We start from the raw sequence: 23623 nt of genomic DNA, 5'->3' as shown, positions 1-23623 counted from the left end.
AAGTTAAAAATATCAAATAATACTAAACATTTTTGAACATCATATCAAAAATTGACCGCTCCAGCGGGGTTCGAACCCGCGTCTCCGACTGACCGTGTCGGCGCTCTAGCCAATTAAGCTATGGAACGATGTACCCGCTAGAACGAAACTTGATATGATGATTTTTATTATTATTTTTTTTTATTAATTCTGTTTAAGCGAACCGTGGCGCCATCTATAGTGAGCCGTCAATTTTTGATATGATATTCAAAAATGTTTGGAATTCCTAATGTGGGGGGTAACACAAAAATAAAATCGTAGATGTATCAAAGAATAATTTTAAATATCTCTTTACTCTTTAGACTTATTATAAAAGCTAAAGTTAAAAGAAGTTATGTGACTGTTGAAGATTATTTTTATTTTTGTTATTTCTACACGATTTTATGTAGATTATGAGTAAAGTAATGTGTTTTTAAGTTAGTTTTAAGATACATACGTATAGTTTGCGATTTGATTGAAGTTTGCAAGTTTAATCAACTTTTTGAAAACCCTATATGAATCTGTCCTACAGTGTATGAAAGTGCCCCACCTGCTGCACGAAAGTTGGTACGCAAGGAACGTTCGTACAACATTTTTTTTTCGAAAAATATTGCTGTAACTTTTTAAGCTTTTAAAATAGTACTCTAATTTTTTTTTTAAAGATCTAAGATATATTTGTTACAACTAGGTGCAAAAGCGAGATAATTAAGTCCATTAACCTTAATTTAAAATATAAAGATGTAAAAATGTACGAAAGGTTGACCATTTTCTCTTTTACAGTAATGAGAAGAAAGAAAAGTTTGAATTATATCTCAAGGAGTAAAAAAATAATGCCTACACATTTTTTACCAAAATGGATTTTTCGTGTTGTACTTATTATGCTACTATTGTCAAAACAATAATTTTTAATATTTTTGATGGTGTTCTTAGTACATTCTCGGAATGAACTAAGTCAATTTTGACGATTCAAAAAATAATAATATAACACAACATGTAAATAACCATATTAATGTTAAGGCAGAAATTTAATGAAATATATTTTACAAAAAACTCATTTTTAAAACGCCTTTAATTTATTTTTCTATACTTTCGATTAATTTGCCATACCCTTCCAACGTCCAGCTTTCCAAAACTTAGTTAATAGACATTAACTGTTATTTCTAATACATAAAGTTGTACAGTTTTTTGGTTTTCTAAATTGATCTTACTAAACAATCGTCAAATATTAATAAAATACGCCATAATAAACAATTGCCTTAATGATTAAAAAATATGCTCAATTCATGTTAATTATTTTATTGGTTCTGAAAATATTTTATTTTATTCATTTAAACTGCTTTTTTTTAATATGAAATACTGAAATAATATTTAAATGTGATTTTCCCCCTGGTTTTCTCCCTATTATCTCCCTATTTATAAAGTGATATAAATACGGCATTGTGACACAAAATTAATAAATAATTTGAATTACAGAATAACGCATGTGGAGGACATGTATCTTAAACTGAACATCTTAAAACCAATTTACCATGAAAAACAACCTTCAAGACAGTTGTCTTGAAAGGTTGTTTGCCTGCCTTTTATTGATCACGGAAAACAAATATCCAAAAAAGTAAGATATCCAAAATGATTACCTTACAAAATATTTTAAAATACTATACAGTCATTTTATATGAATATTTAATTTATATATACTTTTAAATTGTAACAAAATTATAAACAATTATTTGTAAGAATTCTTACCTATATAGAGTAGGATGATAATAGGACGAGAGGGTGCCTACGGGCTTTCTTGGGATGGATATGGTTGAAATAATGTAGTTCATATACTTTCAACTTAAATAAGTAAAGCCGGTAAATTTAAATACAGCTATGGTGATAGTCCATCATCGTTTACGTCCACGTAAGAACTGTAAAGCTTTCTGCATGAGTGGTGCTTTTTTGGGTTTAAAAGATGAGGTGGATACAGTTGGTACTGCTGTAGGGCGTCCTCCTTTAAGAACGTTGGGTGCTGTAGCTAAAGAGGCCACTCGGGCTGCCGGACTAGCAGTTGCTGCAAAGGCGGTGCCGTGTTGTGCCTGTAAACAATATTTTAATAATTAATTTCAATTTCACCAGATTTTAACATTTTCCAATATTGTTTATATTTTTATGACTTTTACATCTACAGCTAAATTTTTAAAAATTATATTTATTTATTTATTCTTAATGTACACCGAAATACAGACACATATAAAGAAAGATACAATACAAGATGTAAAAAGGCGATCTTATCGCTAAATAGCGATTTCTTCCAGATAACCTTTGGGTACTGGACACGATAGAAGCTGTTAGAAGTGTGCACAAATTAAGGAGGAAAAATCAATAATAAATAAATCAAAACTACGATATGATAGACTTACATAATTATTAAAGAAAAAAAAAAAACATATAAATAAATATTTTAGTATAGAATTTATGATCAACTTAAGAGCCATTTCACAATTTTACGCTCTGCAAGTTTAGGTAAATTTGGTCGCATCGCGCGAGTCGTACGAGCCGCGCGATCTTTGTGCTAGTACGTATAGTGTGACAACCAAAAGACCATCGTGATCATTTTCTGATGTATAATAAAAATTATAACTATGGTATAAAATGTTTTTTACATAATTAATTTGTTAAAAATTTCAAGTATGTTATATATCAACAGTCAATAAATTTAAAATAAAATTAAAAAAATCAATTTTATTTTTTATTATTATAGATTAGTTTTAGATAGATTTAGTTTTTTCAGTTTACGAATGAATCTAATATTTACGATATGAATAAAAAAGCATTTAATGACATCGACACCGACAAACATATTAATTAACAAATAACAAGACAAACAGATTGAAATGCCTATTTGTATTGATAGTGTGAGAAAAGAAAATTAAATTATCCATTTGTTTACAGAAATTATCATTATATTATTTTACAGTCATTTTCGTAATATGTTTATTTTATTTATATTTTATTATGAAATGATCAAATGCGTTTTATACGCTATAACAACAGGCGCTTGGCGCGTGTGAGCGAAAGAGACGGCTGCGCAGAATTTGGCGTGGACCTTACCTCTAAGAGCGCTAGCGCTCGACTGATTTACCGGGCTTGATGCGTGGCAATATATACTATCTTTTTATTATTTAATATAAAATGTATTAAAAATAATTACATCTTTTAATTATTTTTTTTTTTGTATTCCTTAATGATGTAAGTTTACTTTGATGAAGATAGTTCGTTAAAATTTCTTAGTTTTCTAAGAGAAATATCGCTTTTAAAATTGTACTTATTTGGAAAATATTCGTAACTTTAAATTTTTTTTATCGTTTAATAGAGATACAAATGGAATAAAAATCTATGATATGAATCTCACATATTATGATATTTTTTTAAAATGGTTTCAACGTAGAGGTTATTGAAAAGTAGGACTTCAAAGTATACATTGCGACCGTTTACCCAGGGAGGAGGCTGATGAAAAGGTTAATAATTTTATACACATAATATAAATCAAAATTCTGATCTGACTATGGACTACAACAAAGGTTGCTCTATTATATTTCAAGAATATAAATTACATTATTGCATCCAACACTGAGATTAACGACGTCAAAATATTACAATTTCGCGGATTGTTACCGATTTTTGTGAAATGGCTCTTAACTAACGCATTGGGTTCACTGCAATGTTAGTTTTAAGTTTTTTATGCATAAATTAATAAATAAATAATAATATACACATAAATATACACACACACATAAATATATACATATATATACACATAAGCACTGGAGTCGACGGAGTGAACCGACGGCTGCAAGCAATTTCCGGCTTAGCTCAGTTAATTGAGGTGACCAAGAGAGATGACGATCGAAAGTTATTACTTGATTTTTCACTTTATCGCTAACATTCAAAACAACTTTGTTGAAGAGTACAGGAGGTACAAGTAACCAATCAATGCTACTGACTAGTTTTGGACCACCCACGATAATCACTTGGGACTCGTACGCGTTACTCCATTTAAAAATAAGGTCCAAGTCATTATTTAGTTGGTAAATACTCGTGGGTAGATCAGCCAGCTTAGAGTGAGTGTATATTTGAAGATTGTCTGCATACAGGTGATTTAGAGAAGATAAGTTTGTAGTTACTGAATTTATGAATAAAGAAAAAAGAAGAAGAGACGACACGCCACCTTGGGGTACGCCAGCAAATACGTTAGCCCAGTCAGAAAAAGTATTTTGAACTTGCAAACGCTGCCGACGCCCATACAAGTAACTTTGAAGCCAGTCAATTACTGGTGGAGATATGTTAAAGGAACCTAACACAGACAACAGTATATCGAAGTCCACAGTATTAAAGGCATTAACTAAAGTCAAGTAAAGTCAGAACCGTAAGTTTTCGATCGTCCACTGCGTGTCTGATGTCGTCAGAGATTTTGACAAGTGCTGTTACCGTGCTATGACCCCTCCGGAAGCCGGATTGAAATGGATTTAGAAAATTGTTTAAGGAAAGGAATGATGTTAGCTGTTGGTGAACAAGACGCTCTAGAACTTTGGACAAGAAAGGTAGGATAGATATTGGGCGGAAATCGGAGAAGTCAGATGGATTGGATTTCATTTTAATTTACATATATTTATTTTAAGTGGATATTGAGTGGTTATATGAAATAATGAATCCAAGTAAGTATTCCAAACAAAGTATTAATAGAAAATGCAATCACAATTTTCCTAATAATCCTAGGAATGTGCTGTGTTGACAGTGGAGGTAGGGTGGGTAAGCTTGTCCATAGGACATGGTAACTGCTTACTATCAGTGAATTATACGCTTGCTTGCCATCCCTTGTTGTGTAAGGAAAAAGCGAGATGCCACCATACCTTTGATCGCGGACTATAACAACGCGTGTTAGTTAAATTATTATGCAGCCTATTAAATCTCGCTTAATTTACCAATTTTCTTTTAAGATTATACATAATTATCGTAAAATCATAATAGTTACACTAGATGTACTCACGGCCTTATGAATAGGAGTAACATCATATAAAATTTTTACAAAAAAATCACATACATTCTTTAAAATTTTAGATTTGAGCTGAAATTTTAGATTGCTCATAATACTATTTTACATATTTTCAATGCAAAACATCTGTGAAGGGAATTATTATGTAATTTTAAAATAATATAATATTAAGATTTATTGTATATTATATTACTTACTTGTTTTTTGGCAATATTTCTTGGTGGTTTAACTACACAGTCAACGTAAGCCATTTTTGTTTGCTTTATAGGAGCTTTTTTGGCTTCTTGAGCGATTTTAATATTAGCTGTTAATGACTTAAGTTTTATTTCCTGCTCTTCTTGACATCTCTGTAAGAAAAAATAAAAAGTAATTATAGATGATGAACAAAATAACTATTTGGTTGCAACAAGCGACACGCATTAAATTAATCTACATAACCTCCATACCATTTTTTAACTACACTGAACTCCAAAGAAAAAGAGTCAAAAGTACCTGAACTAGTTTTATGACATAAAAACTAAATTTAAGAATATTTTAACGTTCTTAAATGAGACTAAAAAAAAAAAGCGTACAAAGTACACCTGTCACCTGTCAGAAGTAAAACTTCTTTGGCAAACTAATTTTTACTGTGCTCATTTGGCACTATTGAAAGCCATTTTAATCAGAAGAAGGAGATACTAATTTTTAAGTCTCGATTATATTTATACAAATCTTAAACTTTAGATTTCCGTCAGCGCCATCTAGTTAGTTTGAAATGTAATATTATCGATATTAATGTAACAACCTTTGTAGTTTCTATAGTACACGCTAGGTGGCTCTGTTGTTCAACAAAAACGTTGCTCATCTTCGTGACGATAATATTATTATTATTGCGTTCCATCCCTAAAAATTTTACTCTTATGCGTCTAAAGAAGTTTCACTTCAAAAAGAATTCAAGCTTTTCATAATAATTGTGAAATAAATAAAATTAGTAGTATTTCCAATGTACAATTCATGTTTAAGCCTGTTTATACGTGTAGAGAATAATTCTATTGTTACGTCAGCGCGAGGCAAGTAAGGGCGTGACCATATATGGTTCGATGCACGAAAATAGGTGAAATATGAGACGAAATGTCCATCCATATATGGTTCGATTTTACGCAAGGGAGCGATGAGCTTTGATGATTATTTGGTGCTGTGTCTGTCGCTTTAAATACGGTGCGACGGTCGCAGTAGACTCATTCTTGTTCAAATTGTCGGGCTATAAACATTGAAAGTGTTTTGTATTGAATTGTGAATTAAAGTTATTGTTTAAGTCGAGAATAGTTTTATTACAAGACTAGCTGTGCCCGCCGCGACTTTGTCCGCGTGGAATTCAACAAAAAGTTATTGTTTAATTCGCAGTTATAAAATAAATAAATTTCTAAAATAAAAGAATCCTAAGTTACTCCTTACTACATCAGTTATCTACCAGTGCAAGTCCCGTCAAAATCAGTCCAGCCAATTCAGAAATTAGCTGGAACAAACAGACAGATAGACAAAAATTGTAAAAAATGTTATTTTGGTATATGTAGCGTGAATACGTCATCTATATGCATTAAGTAAAAAGTGGTTATTTTAATATTACAAATAGACACTCAAATTTTATTTATTTGTATAGATGAACAGTCAAGATAATGTGATTGCTAACATCACCCTATCAGAAAATGTTAAAAAAAGTTAGGTCAGGTACTTTTGAAGATATTGAAGATTTTCTAACTGAAGGTTTTTTTAGGGTTCAGTCTATATATAATATATATAAATTGTAACACTATCCTGTTTCTAAGCTGCTGCTTTTAGAATGACCGATTCTTTGTATATGCAACTTAAAAATAGTATAATACATAGTAAACATGATTTAATGCTTATCACTGGAGTAGATTTAAGCGAGATCATCTCTTGTATAATATTAAAACACTGTCATAAACTCATACCATGTACATCTCTCGCCATGTTTCCATTTCCTGTCGTTTTTTATTTCTGAAACTCTTTTCGCAAAACTTTTGCCAAAGGTGATCTGTGTCTTCCATTAAGTATGGATTATAGTGTTCCAGCACAAACAGTTGCTGTGGAGTTGCTCGATCGACTACAGGCTTTAGTATATCATACGGGACTCCTCCAGTATATTCAAGAGCTGAAAAAGATGTAAAGAAATACCAAATGAAACAAAAAAAGTTTTGATACACTAAATAAAGCAAATTTGTTTAAAGTAAGTAAAATACATTCTTTCTTATTTGAAGAACTGATTATATTATCATTATATCAAAACATATTTTAAATAAATTATAACTATAACTGAACTTACAATCAATGTGTTCTTGGAGAATATTTACACACATTTCGTATAATGTAGGAATTTTTCCGATGACTTTGTTGCCAGAGTACACTTTTGTTCTGAAATTTTGTTTAAAATGTTTATATTGTTAATTTTTTATTAAATTATGAGTTTACCAGCAGTTTTAATACTGATACATTAATTGCAAATAATAATTTATTATACTAAATTTGAGTGAGCGACTTATGATATGCATAGTCATGGGCGTACTGGGGCAGTAATTGTTCCACCCTGACTCGAACATTGAGATTTTAGATTTTAATAAGGAAATTCTAGGCAGATTTAGCTAAAACACCCACAAGCCATTGTTGAAGTAGTATAGTAAAGGTAAATGAAAGTTTGCAGTAAATAAAAAGCATTTCTAATTTTTTACTATAGTCCGGCCGCTGAACACGAAAAATTTCGTACATCGACCTCTCATCTTTTGTCTTTGTCGCTCGCGTATAAACATATTGTCGTTGCGATCGCACAGGTGCAGTGACCGCCGTATTCACCGATTGTCAACCTTTTGTTCATAGGCATAATAATTGTGTTTGCTCGCAAACGAAAAAAAAACCGACTTCAATTACATCGACGAGTAATACAACGTAGATCGACGAAAAAATAGTCAAGCAACTACGCGTTATCAAAGATTACTCAAAAAGTAGTTATCAGATCTCGATAAAATTTATATGTGACCACATGATAAGCATCAGCTTTCGATTAAATTAAAAATTATCAAAATCGGTATACCCAGTAAAAAGTTATTACGGATTTTCGAGAGTTTCCCTCGATTTCTCTGGGATCCCATCATCAGATCCTGGTTTCCTTTTCACAGTACCAAACTAAGGATATCTCCTTTCCAACAAAAAAATAATTATCAAAATCGGTACATCCAGTAGAAAGTTATGCGGTATAATACAACGTTGGTCGACGAAAAAAGCGTTAAGTAAAAACGCATTATTAGATATAACTCGAAAAGTAGTTGTTAGATCTCAAATAAATTTAAATGGGACCAATTGGCACACACCACCTTTCGATTAAAACAAAATTTGTCGAAATCGGTCTACCCGGTCAAAAGTTCTGATGTAACATACATAAAAAAAAAAAAAAAAAAAAAAAAAAAAAAAAAAAAAAAAAAAAAAAAATACAGTCGAATTGAGAACCTCCTCCTTTTTTGGAAGTCGGTTAAAAATTGAAAGTATTTTTTTTAAAGATGGTTTTATTTGAATGCGCTAATGACTGTAATGACTTATAAAGTCATTACATAATTTATATGATATAAAAACTTGTCGCGAGATTTGAGTACTTGTATTACCTTACTTCTAAAATTTTAATAGTTAAAAACCATGTTGGATTTAGAATGTCATCCAAATTGAACTGTTGGAATGCCCTCGTGTTTAGTTTCTGTCGGCGACGAGATCCCGAGTCAAGTTAAAGGCATGTCTAAACGAGTAAAGGACATGTCAGGACAAGTCAAGCTATGTAACAAAACTGATTAGCCGCTTTAATAAGTTTTCACTCTTTCACTTTGCAAACGAGGGAGAGAGACAAAATCATTGTAAGATTCTTGTAAATAATTACGTAATTTGTAAATGTAAATTGTTGTTTATAGGGATATCATTTTAAAAACAAGTCTTAAAACAAAGGTCTTGACTCAAATATAGTTTTACAAAAAGATTCAAGTCAATAGGGCTTATAGTTTTTAAGATATTCACGGAAATGTACATTAAATTACTTAATTAATACAATGAGCGTAACACCTATAAATAAAGTAACGCTTAGCTATATAACGCTATTAAGATCTTTTATTCATGCTTATACCTGTCTATAGTCAGTATACTATCTTGTTGATGTTAAATAAAAAAATAAATAAATATTAAATGCGAAAGTGTGTTTATTGGTTTTTTTATATAAAAATTTTGACAACCACTGGCAGTAGGCAAAAAGATCATTGTACGAAATTCTTTCTCTTCAGCAGACGGACTATACTTATTGAGTTTTTACATAATATATTTGTGTTGTCCTACGTTTACAAAATTTTGGGTACGCTTATGTGTATAAATTTACCTTTGATTCTTAGACGATAGGCCCGCGTTCATAGCCTCTTCGTCGGTGAAATGTGGGAGAAACTTGGGTGGAGGTCGCGGCCTGTAGTTTGGCGATATTTCAGGCAAAGCGGATATTTCTAACGCCGGTAAAGGAGCTAATTTAGCGGTCGGCGCTAGAAGCGTTGCCGGACTCAACTAAAACAAAGTCCCTTGATATATAAATAAAAATAAATTTTTTAATGGGTTGCTAAGCGCTAATCTAGATTATCGATTGATTAAAGAATTGAAGTAGAGCACAGTAGAATATATCCTGCTCAAAATTTGGAGCTGCCACAGAAGATCACACAGAAGAATTAAAATTTAGGAAAATATCAGAAAATGTATTCTTTAAACTTCAAGCGATGATAGTTCGTAAGACAAGATAACGCCTATCGGGTGAGCTAGTAGGCACTCATATAACATTAGAAATTTAACAATATATATGTCGTAGAGTTTAAATATATTTATAATCGTGTTTGCTCACAAACGAAAAAAAAACCGACTTCAATTTCATCGACAAGTAATAAAACGTAGGTCGACAAAAAAAGTCAAGTAAAAACGCATTATTAGATACACCTCAAAAAGCAGTTGTTAGATCTTAAATAAATTTAAATGTGACCAAATGACACGCACCACCTTTCGATTAAATTTTTTTATCGAAATCGGTCCACCCAGTCGAAAGTTCTGAAGTAACACATAAAAAAAAAACAATCGAATTGAGAACCTCCTCCTTTTGTGGAAGTCGGTTAAAACCTGCATATTACTCTGGTTGATTCTGAAGTCAAATGTAAACAAAGGCATGGTTCGATAAGTTACGCAACACTGGTTCAAAGATTCGAATATGTTAATTTTTTAGTGTGTATACTCCATACAAGTTTTAAAAACAAGTAATTGCGAAATATTTGTTATATTATAATTGATATTAGTTAATACACATAAATAGTGACGTATCACTAGCCAAAACTAATTTTGTTAATAAATCGTGTTAACTCTGCACTGACGCACACCAGTTTCATAAGTCGAAAGGTTACATTATTATGCAGTCGTCTTATTCACGTGTTTTGCTTTACTTAATTATGAAACATGTTTCTCAAGAGTAACACAAGTTTTGCAGTACCGTTAGTAAAAGCAAATCAATCGGCAAATAATCGCGATGTTAATGTGCCGTCGATTGTATTATGCAAAATATTAATTCTTATTATACTTGGTATGTTTAGTATTGCAAATATCGCCTAAAGTAATTTAAAGGCAATAAGCCAACAATTAAAAATTAAATAACCAAAAATTTTAGTTTTTTGATACGAGGGCGCACTTTTTAGCAGCAATATTGAAAATGTGGAACTCCGTAGATGTAATATGGCAAATATTATGTGTATATGTGTAAACAATACATTTCTTATGTACGAGTAGTTTCACAAAGCATAATGATTAATTATGCTGTACAATTAGTAAAGGAAACAAAATTTTTTCAGTACTTACATCTTCATTGGTGTTCGGTGATGAAGTGTCTTTTATGAGAGTAGGTTTTTTCTTAGGCTTGGTTGGACTTATCATCCCCAATGCTTCAGCAAAGCTAGCACCTGTAATTAAATAATAAACATTTTTATCAAATCACACATAATTACAAGATATAATCATCATCTGATACCTTTTACATTTACATTTAACCTTTAATAATATTAAAGCTAACTTGGGTAGGTGGTGGACTGCAATGGGCTGAAGTGAGGATGACGATAAATATGAATATTAAAACAAGCAAGAAATTGGACGTGAATAAATAGATACTTATTCTACTTAGGGAACGTACCCATACTACGTGATCTGTTCAAGGGGGAAAGGGATCTTAAAAATACCACGCTTGGTCTTAGATTTTCGTCACATAGTTTTTTAACTTTGTTGCGCGTTAAAAAAATTTATGTAATAAATATATGTAAATGTAATTAAATTAAGAGAGCATAGAATAAGAGAATATTAATTCTTTCTTAACGCAACAAACTAAAACATAGAGAATAAAATATATATTTTAAAAAGTTAGCAATCAGATCGGATTGGAGAACAAAATTGAATTAGACTAATGTATAAAGTAATTTAATACTAGGAAACACAATTTTAAGCTTAATAAAAATTTGAATGAACAAACAACTTTATCTTCCGTTTATGAATTAAACGAACGAGTTTAACACAACCCGAAATTGTTTTAATTCTACACTATGGACCAAAATACATTTTTGATTAATCTAATATTAATTTAAACTACACTGAGGGTTCGAATTATTTCTGACAGGTGGGTGGAGGTTGACTTTGGTCACTTATCATAGCGGGTCTCCGTGACACGGGGCTCCGCAGAAACTCCCTGGATGATCACCCGCCAGTCTCTCGAGTTCAGTCGTCCATAACCACGACATCATCTCCATCACGATGTCAACCGGGGATAAAAAAAATTTGCTCAGTTCTTTATCGTAGATGTTGGGGTCCCAGCAGCCAAATCACAAAATCCAGCCACGTGATATCACCGGCAACAACGGTGCCGCACGTGTCCGCCACGCCAAGGACTCTTAACAAAATCGCACCCTGAACCTGACCGAGGCTGAAGACAAAGGAAAATGAAGGAGCCGCACAGCACCAGCGCTTATATAGCGCCGAGCCTAATCTACAACGCGAACCCCGCCAACGGCTGCTTACGCAGCCCTACGTCACACGAAATACGCCAATAGCGAAACGCCTGGCAATGAAGAATAATAAGTGGACGAAACGAAATAATTGTTAAGAGAATGAACGAAGAATAAAAATATACGTTACAACTTTCTGTTTGCAAAAAAATATTTAAACCATACTTCGGAATTACTACGTGAAATCTCGAAGGGTGGGTGGTTACCAAGGGGGGAAGGGGTTAAAAATTGTAACAACAGGTCACTTAGGGTGGGTTCCATTAATGCAAATTGTTACTGAGTTAAATCAAAATAAACAAGAACATTAAAATTTTTACATACCTGAACCACAATCTATACCATCATCACTATTTTCATAATCGTTTTTCTTTGGTTCCTCATCTTTAGATTGACGGCTACTAGATTTACTAGAGCTTGATTTATGTTTGCTCTTTTTGCTACTTTTTTTATGGTGACTGCTTTCAGATTTTCTTTTATCATCGTTAGTTTTTGAATGTTTTGTCGACGAATGACTCTTGTCGCTTTTATGATGGCTTTCTTTCGTTTTCGATGAACTACTTTTGTCTTTTGATTTTTCTTTGCCCGATAAAGTCTGTTTATCTTTGCTACTACTACTATTACTTGTGTTATTTTCTTTTCTACTACTACTACTACTACTGTTTTCTCTTGTCTTATGTCTATCACTCGTGATCTCTTTTTCAGATGAATGTTTGTTTTTTTCTTTATCAGTTTTGCTAGAAGTATGTTTTTCTGAATGATGCTTGTGTCTCTCTGTGGTACTTGGTTTTTGTTTTTCTGATGAACTACTAGAGCTATGTTTATCTAAATTATTGCTAGATCTATGTTTTTCTTCACTATTTTTTTGTTTTTCAGAGTTACTACTAGATCTATGTTTGTCTATTTTACTATTACTACTACTAGTTTTCTGTTTTTCAGAGCTCTGATTGGATCGATGTTTGTCTGAATGTTTATTTGAAGATTCACTTCTGTGCTTTTTTTCTGATTCAAGAGATCTATGTTCTTTTTCTTTTTTGTCATTACTCTTTTCATTTTCTTTGGAACTTCGGTGTGAGTGAGTCTTTTGGGATTTTTCTTTCGAGGATGATTTATCAGATGAATGTTTTCCTTCAGATGTATCTTTATGACTGCTATAATGTTTCCCTGAATTATTTTTCGTATTGTCAGAATACGAATCATGTTTATGTTTGTCTCTACTACTATTACTTGATGAATGTTGTTTAATCGAATGGCCCTCCATTTTTGTAATTGTATTTTTTGAAACCTTGTTATCTGGTTTTCTTTCTTCTTCAGAAGATTGCGAGTCACTTTCAGAGTCACTTTGAGAGCTATCGTCTTGACTATCCATTTCACTATCAGATGGCTCTTGTTTAAATTTTACTTCAGTTTTCGCCATATAACCATTGTGTTTTGTACTTGAGTGTCTACTCTTTTTTGCCTCAGGTTCTTCTTCCTGTAAATCAATTACATTTGTATTAATTTATATCCATATACAAATACAAATTTGTCACATTAAATATACCCTTTCTAACTTTATCGAAAATATGCAGAATACATATAGCTTTATTTAAAAACTAGCTGTGCCCGCGACTTCGTCCACGTGGAATTTAGGAAAAAAGTTATTGTTCAGTTCGCAGTTATAAAATAGATATTTTATTTAAAATGAAAGTAGCCATCATTACTTCTTATTACATCAGCTATCTGCCAGTGAAAGACTCGTCAAAATCGATGCAACCGTTTCAGAGATTACCCGGAACAAACAAACAGACAGACAGACAAAAATTGTAAAAAATGTTATTTTGGTATATGTACCGTGTATACATCCATATGCATTTAGTAAAAAGCAGTTATTTTAATATTACAAACGGACACTCCAAATTTATTTTTTTGTATAGATGTATAGATTATCAAATATTACTCACAATTTCAGTTATGTAACTACCAACTATTGAAACAGGTAACATCAGGTGATAATGTAAACACATTACATTGACATTACAATTTTGTGATTTCTCAAGTAAAATTTGATGTCTAAATTTTCACAATAAGATCAATGCCTAATATATGCTCAATAATTTTAAATTCAAGGGACCAGAGAAAACTTTCAATTCTATAATTACTCTTATTGTCAGTAGAGTTCACAATAACAGGAGCTCAAATTACCAAGAGGGAAGGTGAAAATTTAAAATAAACAAGAAATTGATCAATATTTACTTCCGGTGATGGGTTTTTATTTCAAGTCTATAGAGACAAAAACAAACTTATAAAATTCGAATGAAGACTGAAATATAAACTGCAAACATTGTTATACCTCATTTATGTGAATAATGGACAGGTCTGTGCATGATAAATATTTATAAGTAATTATAGAGAGTACAGAAGAAATTGTAGCATGTTTGCATATAAGATAATATCCCACCAACTTAAAATTACCGAGGGGACCAAGTCAATATTTATTGAGTATTTATTAAGAGACCAAAAAACTATTTAAAATTATAGAGATTTTAAAATTAACAAGTGTCAGATTATCGAGTCTATTGTAAACACTACTTCTACACTAATTCTGTTTTCTATTTTAGAAATCTGATAATCATATTTTTGTTTACTCTGCTACACTAACTACTCATTGTGCACTAAGCAGTTACATGCTAAATTGAATATTATTTATAAGTTGTAAGATGAAGAGGATTGGCAATAACTGACCTCACTGCTTTGATATTTTCTTTTACTTCCATAGTCCCCATTTGTATCTTTATGGTGTTTCTCTTCAGTCTTTGGTATTTTATGTGATTTTTCAGGCTTGTCATAATTACTTCTAGATTCACTTGAATAATTTTCATGATATTTCCCACTTTCATGTCCATTATAGGCACTAGCTGTAGAATGAAAATATTTACATTAGAAGGAAAATTATGAAAGAAAAGACAGTTATTTTAAATTGTTTTAATTACAACCAATATTTTAAATGTTATATATACAAAATACAAATCATGCACATGGTTATAGTTCATATCATTATAGTATGGATTAAGTTTGTAATTTCACAGAATGCTCACTTTCGTTTTTATTTTCTTCTTGGTCACTCTCTTCTGCTGCAACCATTGACTTCCATTTGGAAACAAGTGCTCGGGCAGCTTGACCCACACTACCAGGTTCTTTACGAAGTGCATTTACAGTACGACCTACACCTGTTTCTTGCAAATGTTGCACTGTCACATCCAAGTTATACAACTTGTCTATACATTTTAATACCTGTAATTTTGTTTATCGTGAAAAAAAATTACTTCTATAGCAAGTTTTGGACTGTATGCATAACAAAATCATTGAATATACATTCAAAACACTTAGATATTTGTATCCTATTGACATAATTTACAATAAATGTGAGGTTTTGTGTGAAAATATGCTTTATTATGCACTTTGTTATATATTGAACTAATTTAATTACGTCCGACAGCTGGCTCTTTATATCTCTTTGTATAATATTAATCCGTACAGGAAAAGTTCGTTTAAATGTACTGTTGGTAAATATTCTACAATCAATTGAATGATACTGATAATTAACAAAGTACGACAAATTAGTCGCAAAATTGGTCATTTGTTTCACAGTAGATAAATACCACGGTTATTGTATATTTGTATTTTATTTATAATTTTTCTACAGCAGGATAAACGTGGTAATAAATACCCCAGACTTATAAATTATTTAACGTGGTATTTTCCAAATAAATTAAATAACGTATAGTAATATGTACTTACTTTGTGCTCGTCATTAGCGTATTTTTCTATAGAATGTTGATAATGTTTTACCGAATCCAAAACAGACGCCATGCTAATACACTACACTAATTTATACTTTATCACGAAGTATATATGATATAACTTAATTAAATAAATAATAAGTGCCAGCTGGTATATGATCAACGGGAACCATCTTTGTTAAACACATGTCTATGACGTTATAAGTTATGATAGGTCAATTACGTAGGATGCGTTCTGTTACTGCTCGAAACTTCAAAACAACATATGACCTGGGTAACCTACGTTAGTAATTTAGTATACGAAAATATTTAAATACACTTTGGACACAAAATCAATAAGTATTACTAAGAAATATTTTAATTACACATTATAACATGCACTAACGATACTCTATTGTGTATTTGTCACTGAATAACCAAAGACAAGTTTATTAATGAAGTTTAAATAACAAATTATATAATTAATTTGAAACAAATCAAGAATTAGGTACATATTATGTAAAATCATGAGAATAAGGGCTGTTTCATCAGTTGTGGATAACGCTATTTGACGGATGACGATACAAATCACGGTCTTATATACAGCCAGGAGCTCAATTTATTTTATTATTCTTCGGCTTATTGGCTTTCAGTTGTGCCAGGAGGCACTATCGATTTCGCCATTGTCACGTGGGATAAAAAAGACACGAAGGAGAAAGATCAGTGGGGTTGAGATTTTAACCTACATTGATTATTACAGACATAAAAAAAATCAAGATTTTGTTATTAAACCACAACCTGAAACAACGGACAATAACATTAAAAGTACATCTAATAATTTAATTATATTATATAATATACACACCAGGAAAAGAAAAACAGGACGTTAACATTAATAGGTCGAGGAATGTCACAGGGAAGGATGTCATAGATAGGATGGAGGCAGCCGGGATGGCCTCGTGCTGATGCTTGCTCAAGCGAGCAGTTTGATGGGAGCATTATAAGGCTTGCCCTCCAACGATCTCGTGGAGCGAGGCAAGCGTGGAGCAGCGGATGCGCATGCGCAAGCGATCCCGTAGCTCCTCCAACTTCGTGTCGAAGACGGCCATCGCAGAGGTTTTAGTGGGTAAGAATCCTACATAACCCGTCTCTACTCCAAGACCCGGGCATCTTCTTGAAGATTTCCTCTGCGTAAAAAAAAAAGATAGGATGGAGGAGTTTAGGGCAGTTGAAGAGAATGTGGGATACTGTACCTTCGTCAAGGCCACATCCACACAGGTGAGCACGTATGTACAAGACGTAAACGATTAATTGTGGATGTGAGCTAGCATGTCTATAAACAAAGAATTAAGGGCGTCTTGGAATGTCAGGTTGTATTAATGATTCTACATAAAAAGTATTAAATTGAAGGGTTGCTAGGCGTCCGGATAAAGCCTATGCATAAATATAGGCTTATGAGCATAGGCTTTATGAATGCGTGTCCGGCTCAATTAAACGTCGTCCGGCTTTTTAATTTTGACCAGTAATCTCGCACTCTCGAAGCGCAATTAGCGAGCAAATTTTGTTATATGCGACATACTAATTATTATTAGATACAAAATCCATAATATCCAAATTTAGCCTTTTAACCAAATGTTTGGCCAAACTGGCTATTCTGTCCGGCTACTAGGTTTGACGATCTGGCAGTCCTAGGTCCGCATAATATTTTAATTAATTGAACTTTTAATTAAAAAAGAGTGGATTTATAGTAATATTTAACTATGCAGTCAAGATAATTCTTTTTATTCTAAAGTATATTCTTCAGGATTAGGATACTTTAATCATCCATTGACTAGCTTCAAGTCAACTGCTACATATAGGTCTCTCTTAGCTTGTGCCAAACGTCCCAGTTTTCCACAATCCTAAATCAGCGTATTGGTGTGCTTGGTATAGCACGTAAAGTCATCAGTTTTTATAAACATCTTATATGTATTTATTGTTACTTTTATAGTGAAATTATCTGTCAACCTGCAGTGGAGTAGCATTAAGCCTCAACCTTTTTATTAATACCTGACTGCCAAGGTGTGTCGTTTTTTCGTGCGTATTTTATACTTATGCGTATAATATTCTTTATCACACTGCATATATATATAACATGTTTTAATAGTTTGTAGAGTCAGTAAATATTTTTAATAATGTTATGTATTGAGAATAATATTTTTAAAAAGCCGTTTCGTAGAAAGCGAAAATTGCTCTTATTTTATAATAGGAACAGAAAGGTGATGGAGGATTTAAGTAGTAGGTATCAGGAAAATATAAAAATATAATTTAGGTAAGGTTATAGACCTTATTGACTGAGATAAACCATACCAGTAGTAATTAAGCCAGAAATCGTTTTAGAAAAAAAAACCTGAAAGTAAATAAGTAGGGATAAAGTTTTGTCATAGGCGGATGTATATAGTTAGGTCATGGCCACTACAGCATTGTCTAAGCTGAATTCTAGGCTGAATAATTAAAATAAAAACAAAATCTATCATAATTAAATTTTATACAGAGCAGGCACAGGCTACCCTCAAATACATATTTTACGCTACAAAATTATTAACAGATATAGGAACTGATATTAAAATCATCTATTTAGTTTTAAGCAGATTACAAATTTACACTTTATTTTCTTGTCTTAGGTGTAGGTACACTGACATTACTAAAACATATCACTAAAGGTGAAAGTTGTTTGCGCTTGTCAACATGCATCAAAATCAGATTTACATGAAAATAACAATGTTGCATGTAGGTAAACCAGTAAACTTCAAATTACCTTCTCAAATAGTCCGCATGTCAGTCGCAGTGAAATATGGCTTAGGTAATGCGAACGTAGAAAGGGCTCCTGCGCTCACGTATTTCTAGACACAATGGTGTATTTCGTACTCGTACGCAGTGAGATCGTTATCTTTTGGGAATCACGCTAACAAGTAAACGTGCACAAGCAATGGGAGTCGGAACGTTAGCGCCAAATGCAATATAGTGCGGAAGCGTTGTGGCGGTAATCTGCCTGCGCTCAGCTTGGAGATCGAGATATTTACTTGTATGCTAATGGGGGCCTTTACCGTGCGACTGCGTTTCGAACAACCTGATGTGATAATACCCAATGGTACCCATATAGAGTGATACCAAACAGGCGGTACATGTGTAGATAAGGAAGATTGTCGAGCCAACGGTAATAGAGACAAAGGAACGAGCGCTTGTCATTCTGGTGCCTAATATTCTGATAACAATGGGTATCCTCCAGTAATAAGATAGATATTGTTAGTAATAACATGGCTCTACCGTTAAAGTCTTAGACTTAACGTTGATAGACATTTCAAAAGGTAAACGATATTATGTAAATAGGAAAGGGTGAAATTAACTCAATATTCCTGTTGTACAACTCTAATTTCCTGGCGCATGAGAAGCTCGTAGGTTCGTATTTAGATTAGCAACGTGACGTGTACTTAGTAAGTCCTATATTTAAAAAAACATATAAATGTATAATGTCCTAGATTAATTTTATAGTAGGCGTGTTGCTCTGTATAAATGTCTATTTAGCTCTGAATATTCTAAAACGTAGTTACAAAAAAGTTACATATTATAAGAAATGCATACATAAGTGTACATGTATAGTTGGTTTTTTATTACCCGCATAAGGCACAGCTAAATGGAGAGTTAAAATTTTAACAGTCCACAGTACAGTATGTATGTATGTATGTGTGTATGTACGTATGTATGTATGTATGTATATAATGTATATAATGGAATCTTCGAGCATAATTTTTACCAACTTCCAGAAGTTCGATTAATTTGAAACTTTACACACGTATCAAGGACCGATGATAATGCAATAATTCAATAATAGTTTCCCAATATCCTTATTAGGAACGCCAGGATTAATAAATGAATAATAATGACGCCGCGTTGGCGTAACGGTCACAGCCATGGATTGTAGCTGTTGCACTGGCGATTGCGAGTTCGATCCCCGCACTTGACAAACATTTGTATTGGCCATACAGGTGTTTGCTGTGGTCTAGGTGTTTGTGGAGTCCTTGTGGGTCTCCCCACAGTGCCTGGGAGAGCACGTTAAGCCGTCGGTTCCGGTTGTTATCATGAACACCTGATAGCGATCGTTACTCATAGTAGGGAATATATCTGCCAAACCGCATTGGAGCAGCGTAGTGTATTAATGACCAGTAGTGGGATATAACAGCCTGCCAGCAAGCCTGCTTTAGCAGGCTTAATAAATTCTTTCGTGGATCCTCTGTAAGGAAGTAAGAGAGATAAAGCTAGCGCGCGATCTGCGTATGCCTGGAGTTTCGGACTTACTCTTTCGCTCGGGTACTCGGTACAGCACAACGGAGGCAGATACTTTTTCAGGCTAGTTGCATTTTTACCTTGTTTATTCCTTACTAGCTGCTTCCCGCCCGCTTCGTAAGTTCGTGGCTTCGCTCCGCGTAGAATAGTTATTCTTTTATCGTTTATATTGATAATGGTAAACTATCACATGTCCGCAAATAATTAATTAAAAATCGAACTAAAAAATAAAAAATTGAATTATAGTTTAAAAAAAACTAAAAAACTTAGCTTTTATAGCTAATCGAACTAAAAAGTAGAAAATAATTTTTAATTACAAAGAGTTTATATTACAGTAGTAGAAGATCGAATAATCAATCATAATTAATTACTTCAAAATAAAATTATAATAAAATGCTGTATACTTGCTATACTATACTATAGGGGAGAGCGGGGCTGAAAGTGCCGGGGGTAAGTTGTGCCGACGCAAATATCTTGAAAATAGAAAGAGATAGATTTACGATCGTATTGCGTCGCGAAATGCCTAAAAGTCGGGCACACACGGCTGCCATTTTAATTGCGTCAGCGACGCGGACCGTGTCGCTGTGCGTGTGAGGGTCCTCCAGCGACACGTAAGTAAATATTTTCGACTTAATACTTTTTGGTCTCAAGCTAGTATTTTTCTTGCTTTTAATATGAAAGTTTTAGTAAAAGGTTTGTTATTTATCCTAGTTTGTTATACAGTGTAATTTTGATGCTTTGAGAAGAGTGATTTTTGTATATGAGACAAAATATCACACTATCACGAGCGGGGTAAAATGTGCCGTTCACGTGGGGCTGGTTTTGCCGCGGCACAACCAACCCCTAAGCAACCTTTATTGTATAAATCGACCCTCACAAAGTATAGACAACTTGCCTGTCTCTCGAAATAATCGAGAAAGGACTCCTGAATATCTTGATGAGTCAAATTATGTGGGTAGCAATGTTGAGATTGAAACTAGTCAACCATCAGGTAATCAACAAGAGATACGTCAGTGCTTTCAAGAGCCTATCCCTTGCTGCAGCTTCCAGGAGCCTATCCCTTGCTGCAGGTTCCAAGAGCCTATCCCTTGCTGCAGCTTCCAGCTTCCTCAGTCAGCTGATAACAACACAGGAAATAAAACTACAGAAAATTTCTCACCAGAGCTAATAAGACCTCTTGCCTAAAGCATCTCCTAGATTAACTGCACATAGTAAAGGACGTAAAAGAAAGACAGCTGTTCTTACGGACACTCCAGAGAAAAATGCTTTGGCCGAAGAGCAGGCTACTAAAAAGAAGAAGAAAGAAAGTGAAACTAAAAAGAAAGTTAAGGGAAAAGGCAAAGGAAAAGGCAAACAAATAAAAAAAACCGACTAAGCCCGTTAAGAGAAGAGTTTTACAAGATGACAGTTTTGATGATGAACAAGAATGGTACTGTATCATATGTTGTGATGCCTATTCTAACTCTGCCCCTGGAGAAAAATGGATTGAATGCAGATAATGTAAGAATTGGGCCCATTTGCAATGTATTGAAGATGAAGAAAGCCAAGCATTTGTATCTTTTTTGATTCCTTAAAAACACTCAAGATACTGATAAATAAGAGACTGGAAGAACTCTGTGATTTTATAATTTAAGAGAAATCTTTATTATTTTTTGTGATACAGTCCTTAAGGACTGATAATTTTAATAATTGATCTCAATCGTAAAAAATAAGTACAAACTATTGATTAAAATATTTTATTTTAATATGTTATTAATATATGTTACAAAAAAGTACATTTTAAGAACTGATTTATACTAAAAAGTATAAGGAATAAATATATTATTATAAAATTGATGTATTTTAATTCTACATATATTTTCATTCATGTAAAACACCTAGAATTATCAACGGCACAACCAACCTCAGCTACGGCACAACTTACCCCAAAGCGGGGTTGGTTGTGCCTTGCCGCCGCTGTATAAAAAAATCACTTTTTCTTAAAAACTATTAAAAATATACAAAATCTGTAGGTAAATTCGTAATCTACACTAAATTTGGCTTAGGATGAACCACTACTTTCAAACATAGTACTCGTTTAATCCGAATTATATAAAGATTTGTCAAAATCGGCACTTTCAGCCCCGCTCTCCCCTACTTGCTTGAGAATAACTTCAAAATAATGCGATCTATATTAAGTCACTGCGCAATTTACATAAAATAACCCTAGATAATTTTAATTATTCGTTTCATTAATCATTTATTTTATTATAAATGATCCAGTAATGAATAACTGGACGTGAAAGCGGTGTTCTTGAGCGCAGATAATCTGATCAACCGTGCCAAAGCCTCGCAGTCGAGAACAAGGGCTTCGTAATGTAACAGTATAATTGCTGATAGCCGATAGATTTATTAATTTATAACCATCGTAAATAGTATCTCCACAAATTATAATGAATTAATCATTTTACTTGTTCGGTGCATTGTAAATCTAAGGAGTTGTACACATACGCCAGAAAAGAGTAATTATAATTACTTCCATATTTTTTGCGTTAAGAAATTGTTATTGTAAAAGAATTTTATCGAGTTACGTTTAAGGCAATAAAATTTGTTACGATAGACTTTTGTATAGAATATATTTTTCTTTAACCCTTTAAGATCTAACATTTTTAAAGTATCCCTAGTAATCTAAGTCAAGTTTTATAAAGTTGTTCTAACTAAAGGTAAAATGTAGCAGCGTTTTGATTAAATTATGGATTTCATACAATGAGCGAATTAGTATTTTTCTTTTTTTTTTTATTTATTTATTTAAGGTCGTTTTTTAACAACTAAGGTCGTTTTTTAACGACCACAATTTATAACAAACAAATTTTTATATTATACTAATTTATAAACATTAATCATTTTTAGGAATTTTAGTGTTTGGTTACAACCAATTTCATTCAAGCAATCTTTAAGACAATTGGGTAACTTACATACTTGTTTTTCATTATTGTATGCTGTGCATTCTATTAAAAGATAAGTGACACTTATATCCTGCCTACACTTGCATTTATTTTTTGGAGTTTTAGTTATCAAATGTATGTGTGATAAGTTAGTGTGACCAATGCGTAGTTTCGATTGAACTTGATCTTTTCTATTACTGAATGAAATTGGGGATTTATCGAAAATAGAATTTCTTACATGGATTAATTTACTTGTATTACCTGTTTTCCAATATTGATCCCAAAACTTTGCAATATTTTTGAATTTCTGAAGGGGGTGATTTTATTGTTGTGCAAATATCATTTTCATAAGTTGCATTTCTAGCTTCTAGATCAGCTTTTTCGTTTCCAGATATCCGTTGATGACTTGGGATCTATATTATTTGAAAGTTATTACTTAGGAGGTCTAACATTTTTTGTTTGATTTCAATAATT

At 32.6% G+C, this 23623-nt stretch overlaps 1 protein-coding gene across 1 annotated transcript; it reads right to left on the bottom strand.

Moving 5' to 3' along the window:
• Positions 1-1454: 1454 nt before the first annotated feature.
• LOC123657675 (transcription elongation factor B polypeptide 3) lies at positions 1455-16137 on the bottom strand. Its single transcript, XM_045593199.1, has 10 exons — positions 15922-16137; positions 15219-15414; positions 14866-15038; positions 12466-13615; positions 10955-11055; positions 9456-9631; positions 7377-7465; positions 7006-7205; positions 5251-5400; positions 1455-2096 (listed from the first exon to the last, which is right to left on the bottom strand). Exons 1-10 carry the CDS (start codon positions 15991-15993, stop codon positions 1905-1907), a joined length of 2499 nt encoding a protein of 832 aa, XP_045449155.1. The 5' UTR covers positions 15994-16137; the 3' UTR covers positions 1455-1904.
• Positions 16138-23623: the final 7486 nt, after the last annotated feature.

This window comes from Melitaea cinxia, chromosome 11 (genome assembly GCF_905220565.1).
Source record: "Melitaea cinxia chromosome 11, ilMelCinx1.1, whole genome shotgun sequence".
Classification (NCBI taxonomy): Eukaryota; Metazoa; Arthropoda; class Insecta; order Lepidoptera; family Nymphalidae; genus Melitaea; species Melitaea cinxia.
The sequence above is the reverse complement of the archived record's forward strand: the minus strand, read 5'-3'. Positions and strand labels throughout refer to the sequence as shown.